At 52.6% G+C, this 6,090-nt stretch overlaps 1 protein-coding gene across 9 annotated transcripts in view; it reads left to right on the top strand.

The window, feature by feature from the left end:
• Positions 1-1,937: 1,937 nt before the first annotated feature.
• The window catches only part of Arhgap8 (Rho GTPase activating protein 8), a 45,528-nt gene continuing 41,375 nt past the window's right edge, over positions 1,938-6,090 (top strand). For 2 of the 9 annotated variants that reach the window (XM_037197479.1, XM_037197478.1), the window contains exon 1: positions 1,938-2,250. In XM_037197479.1, coding sequence (XP_037053374.1) covers positions 2,229-2,250 — 22 coding nt within the window. In that variant the 5' untranslated portion in view covers positions 1,938-2,228. Of the gene's footprint in view, positions 2,251-2,333; positions 2,941-3,024; positions 3,612-6,090 lie in introns of those variants that run through there. The other 7 variants (XM_037197483.1, XM_037197482.1, XM_037197486.1 and 4 more) reach the window with 4 other exon arrangements.

Genomic DNA, 6,090 nt, shown 5'->3' with positions numbered 1-6,090 from the left:
GACTGAACAACTACTGGATCCTTGGACCACAGCCTGCAAGCCATTCCAATAAATCCCTCTCCTATACATACATTCTATCAGTTCTGTTCCTCTAGAGAACTCTGACTAATACAGTGTATTTTAGACTCAGTTGATTATCATCATCCCCGGGATGATTTTTTTTCCCTGCTGCTAGCTTTGTCAAAGAGACAACTTGGATAAAAAGCCAGAGCAGTGGCAGCCTAGCTCTCCCAGCATGTGGGAGACACCAGGTTCCATTCCTCATATTGACAGGAAAATAAAGAGGCTGATTTTTCCATCAGGGTGCTTTGACTCCTGTGGAATAAAATAACTCAAGCTCAAACAATAATAGATGGTTTGGATGCATGCAGCTGAAGTAAGGAGGCCTCGGAGGCAGGTTTGATCCAGGAAATGTTCGATGTTACCACAGACTCAGGTCCCTGCCAAGTCTACCTCATCCTAAGCCTAGATCCCACCACCGTGACCAAATGGCTGGTGATGTGGGTTCAGAACACACTGCCCCCAAACGTGGCACCTGGGAAAGTTGATTCAGGAAGGAGCAGTGATGGTTTGAAAGGTTCAGATTCAACCTGGGTGACACCTCGGGGCATGATGTAAGGGTGATTCCAGAGACCTAGGAGGACCCATCTTGAATGTGGGCGTCACAGTCTATTGGGCTGGGGTCCCAAAGCGAAGGAAGGAACAGGCGAGATGGCTCTGCCATTAAGAGGGCTTCATGCTCTTGCAGAGGACCTGAGTTCGATTCCCAGCACCAAAGTTGGGTGGCCCACATTGGCTGTAACTCCAGTTCCCAGGGATCTATCACCTTCTTCTGGCCTCTGAGGATACCTCTACACACACACACACACACACACACACACACACACACACACTTACTAAATATACAAAGAAAAGAGAAAATGACCCATGCACCAGCATATCTCCCAGTACCACTGCCCTGCTGTTCCCTCAAACTGGGGGCCAAAATGAACCTTTCTTTCCTTAAGCTCTTTCTGTCACGGGCATTTTGTCACAGCAACAAGACAGGGAACTAAAAACAGGGCTTTCATCCTTCCCTGTCCTTTCTCCCTGACCAGGCCACAAGACCCATGAGAGGCGCCTCATGACACCCAGAGGAAGAGTCACTTTCATCTCCTGAGGCATGGGGACACAACGGAGGGGTTAACGACCTCCAGTTGATTACCGTTAACCATGACCTTTTGCCCGCCGATCATATTCCCCCCTGACTAATACCCTTCCTCAAACCCAAGTATGAAAATACATAATGCACCTGTTTCTCTGGGTCTTCCTTTCTTTATGAAGCTTCCCATGTCCCGTAAAACTCACATGAAATGGACTGGAGAGGTGGCTCATTGGTTAAGGACATTGGCTCCGCATGCAGAGGGATCTAGACTCAGTCCCCTGCATCCACATCCAGTTCCAGGGGATCGGATGCCCTCTTCTGACCTCCATGGGCACTGCATGCATGTGGTGTGCAGACATACACGAAAGCAAAAACACCCACACACACGAAATAGAAATACACTAAAAACATTTAAAATCTTACATGAAATAATTTGGTATGGTACCGGCTTGTTACGCTGTCTTCTGTGATAGGGGCTTCAGCTATGGGCTCAGCAAAGGAGGGCGGAGATGTTTTTGACCTTCACTAGTGCCCACCGTGAGCCAAGCTTCCCCTGCTAGGGTGAGGTGGTAGATACAGCGAACTGTAATTTTTCTCTTCCCCACCGTCCAGCAAATTCCAACGCATCCACTGGAGGAGCAGCACAGGTGGCCTGTGCTGCTGGCCTGTGGCCCAGTTACTTCTGGAAGCAGGAGGTGGTGGCTTGCACTGACTGTCCCCCGAAGTCACTACACCCTCTAGAGGTGGGTGGTGTCAATCCCGCACTGTTTTAACTGGTTCCTCGGGACCACGTCCCCTGCCTGTCCCCTCCGTGCAGGGCAGCTGGCCTGTGGCGATGCCTCATCTACTGGACAGGAGAAACTTCAAGTGGAGCTTGATGTGAGGGTCCTCAGAAAGGGACCCCCAGACCCTGTGTGGGAACAGACGGACAGGATGCAAGGACAGGCGCCAGGAGATCACTAACTTGACTCACTGGGAAGTGGTGGTACTGTGACAGACTTTGAAGGAGCTACCAGGGCTTGAGAGTGTCCCACACATAGGCTGTGAGGACTCAACGGTTTGGACCCCACCATTGGAAAATGAGATGGGGAGGGGTTGGCGAGCAGGTGAGTGTGCCGCTCCAGAGGTTGGGTATCCAGCGGACAGCTAGGAGCCTGAGCTTGGGATTGGGGTAGGAGCTAGGGGTCATCGGGGTTGGAGGTTGGTGGGCAGCAAGCGGATGAAGGAGATGGGGTGTAGGTGGAAAGAGGTGCCAGCCCAGCATGACATCAGGAAGCAGAGGAAGCGGCAACCTGGAGGCAGAAGTACACGCTCTGGTAAAGCCACTTTCGTGCCTCGCTCCACCTCTGGTCTGCTCTCCCTAGGACATCAAGACCTTCTTGTGCCTGGAGGCAAGTCCTAGGGGTGTGGGAGTGCTTCTGAGTCTCCAGCCCTGGCTTCGTTTCTCGGGCAGGGACAGCACCGAGGGGAGAGGGAGCTGCCTGAGTCAGGCCTGGGACGGCTGGTCGAGTGATCCAGGATGCGGGCTCAGTTTCCTGACTCAGCACCGATCTCCGGTTTCCCGTCTCATCCCGAATCGGGGTAAAGCTGCGGGCTGGCAGCGGGTGCGCAGGCGACCCAGGGCCAGTGTCCCTCAGCTCCCTCCCGCCTAGAGCCACAGTCACCTGCCCTGATCCCGCCCACCCTGAGGACTCGGGGCTGTGCGCTTTCGGACGTGGGGCGGGGCCTGGCGGGGAGGGGCCTGGCCAGGTGAGCGGCTGGAGTTGCAGAGGCCAGGTGAGCTGCTCTGTGGTCGGGTGAGTCGCCCCGGAGAACTGCTTGGGGAGGGGGTCGCTGTTCCTGTGCTCCTGACCCTGGCCCCTTCCAGCCCCCCTTTCCCAGGCTGTCCCTCTACTCCCCACCCTGTCCTCGCTCTCTGTGCTCCCTACCTTCCTGGCTTCCTTCTGACCGGGTTCGGTCCCCTTTGGACCACCGGGGTCAGCACCCAGCACTGGCCGCTCGGCTCTCGCACTAAACCTGAGCTCATCATGGTAGCATCATTCCCGCTTCACAGGTGGGAACACTGAGGCCGGGGCAGGTGCTGAGGATGCACGTGGGGCCCGAGGCTGGGGTCTGTCTGGGTCATCTTGTCACACTGGGTCCAACTCCCAGGATTTATAGGCCTCGGAAGTCCCCACTTAGGCAGGGCAGCCTGCGCGGGCTTCTTTCACTTTCTCAAATCTGGCAAAGGCCTCCCGAGAATGTTGCTGGGCGCCGAGGCTCTGCTGGGGAAACTGTGGAGGCCACCACGGGGGAGGGGTGGCATTCCTTCGTCCTGTTGACTGGGGTGGGGACGTCCTGGGACTGTTGACTGGTCCCAGGCTGCAGACAGGTTCTGCTCTGAGACTTCTATCGAGTGTGCGCGCTGTCGGCGGGAGTCGGGGCGAACCTGAGTCCAGGTGAAAACTCAGTTCGCCTCAGCAGTTTGGTAAGTAGGCAACCTTCACTGGGCTCTGTCGTTTAAGGATATGCTTGGGAGTTCCTTATGGAATGCCCCGCCAAACCCTCCCCCGAGTCAGCGCCGGGATGGGGGAGGGGGCAAGGGACTGGAAGTCTGAGCTCAGCTACTCCCAGAGGGGTCAGTCAGGTCAGCCTCCTGCAGGTTCCCAGCTCTCCGGAGCCCAGAGTCAGCTCTGATCAGAATCTGATCAGATCAGATCAGCTCTGATCAAAGCCAGGGGGTGTGGAGATTTTCCTGGAGGAGGCTGCGGTTGAGCTGGAAGATGGGTGGGAGATAAGCAGATGGGGTATGGCCCTTAGGTGGCTGGGAGGTCCAGGAGCGGTGGAGATGAGCGTGCTCAGGCTATGTGCTTGCATCAGCTCACAGTCAAGTGCAACTTGGGAGAGCTGGATAAGGTTGGGGGCTCTCCTGGCTAATCACCCTGTGAGTCCTGGTGTCTCTAAGTGCAGATTTGGGGTACCATGTCAATAATGGACAGAGACGTGGCTTCAGTTAAAGAGGAGGCAGCAGGGTTAGGGATGCAGCTAAGTTAATAGAACCCCTGCCTAGTATACACAAAAGCCCTGTGGTTTCCCAGGGACACACAAACCACAAGTGTGGTGGCCCAAGGCTGTAATCCTAGCATTTACCACAGAGAGGACAGAAAGTCATCCTTGGCTACACAGTGAGTTTGAAGCCAGCCTGGGTGGGTGAGACCCTGTCTCTAATAATAAACTAAAATATAATAGGCTAGCCAAGGGCTGTCACCCGGAGGTGCCTGACCACACTAGAAACCCACTCCAATCCCCAAATCACCTTCATTTCGCTGGTGGGGAAAATTGATAAAACTTCAGGAGGGTTTGGGAGAGCTTGATTATTTTATTTTGTTTGGAGACCGGTCTCACTATTTGGCCCAGGCTGGCTTTAAACTCTAGATAATCCTCCTGCCTCAACCTTCCAAATGCTGACATTACAAAAATGAACCACTGTACCTAGCCAGATGAGTGGATTTTGAGCTGGCCACATTGCTGTGGGGAGCGGCCTCCACATCTGCAAAGTCCCCTAGCAGAGGTCAAGTCATCCTTGCATGCCGATTGCCTCATTCCTCACTCAAACCAGCCTCCTGAGATGGCAGTGGCACTGCCCATTTCTACAGATGGGGAAACTGAGGCAGGGGAGTCATAGGCCCTGGACTGGTAAATGGAAAGCCAGGTTTGGAATCTGTCTTGGTGGGAGCAGGCTGATGAAATTTGGAGACTTTGGAAGTCTAGCAACTGCCTGCTCTTCCAGATGTGTGCAGTGAGAGGCAGATGTGAACCTCCATACTTTGGCCCTCAGTGGCCTGAGGAAGTTCCTGTAGGGACCTCAGCCAGGGTCTATGGCTTCCACTTAAAAGGGAATTTCAGGACTAAGCAGTGTGAAACAGAGCTGAAGTGTAGTTAAAAGTGGAAAGGGAGGTGCTCAAGAAAACAAAAACATACAAGAGAGGGAGGCTTCGCATTGAAGAGTTGCTGTTCATTAAAAGAGTTTCTATGGGCTGGAGAGACGGCCCAGCACCCATGTAGTGGCTCACAACCACCTGGAACTCCAGTTCTAATGGATCTGACACCCTCTGTTTACTTTAAAAAAAAAAAAAAACAATGGTTTTATTTTAAATTATGTGTGTCTGTGTGTGGGGAGGAAGTGGGAATGTGCACACGAGGCCAGGTTCCTGTGGAGACCAAGGAGGGTGTCAGATCCCCTGGAGCTAGCAGTTGTGAGCTACCTGATGTGGATGCTGGGACTGAACTTAAGTCCTTTGCAAGAACAGTCCATGCTCTTAACTGCTGAGCCATCTCTCCAGCCCCTAAAAAAACTTTTGTTGTTGGTTTGAGACAGGGTTTCTCTATGTATCTGTGACTGTCCTGGAACTCGCTATGTAGACCAGGCTGATCTCGAACTCACAGAGATCCTGATGTCTTTGCCTGCTGAGTGTTAGGATTATAAAGGTGTGTGCCATGCTGCCACCACAACTGTCTGCCAAAAGATATTTTTACATAAATATTAAGCACTGGGGTTAAAAGAAAGAGAAGCACTCAAGGAAAGATTAAGATATATCCAAATGTGGGCAGGGCCCTCTTAAGGGAGCGTCAATAAGAAGTGTCTTAGCATCAGCCATATAGACCATTTTACTGGCTTTCAAATTACCTCTCAAAAGGTTGCTAAGAATCTCCCTTCTCCCCCCACCCCACCCCCGTCTCTTTGCTAGGTAAAATTAAGGGTAGCTCTGGAGGTGGGTTATATTCTGATAAAGTTAAATCAAGAACCTCTAAGGTTACACAAGGGTTTTGGGATATGTTTTACTGTAAATGGAGTTTTCAGTGTAAGTCCTAGAAAATTGCAGGTTTAGAGCTGGGAATGGAGAAAGACCTTAAGCAGGTGCTGAATGTGCTAGAATTCTGCTTCTCGTCTAGGGAGAAGCTTCAGC

Source organism: Peromyscus leucopus, chromosome 20 (assembly GCF_004664715.2).
Source record: "Peromyscus leucopus breed LL Stock chromosome 20, UCI_PerLeu_2.1, whole genome shotgun sequence".
Classification (NCBI taxonomy): Eukaryota; Metazoa; Chordata; class Mammalia; order Rodentia; family Cricetidae; genus Peromyscus; species Peromyscus leucopus.
Note: the sequence above shows the minus strand (reverse complement) of the source record. Positions and strands in the feature narration are given on the sequence as shown.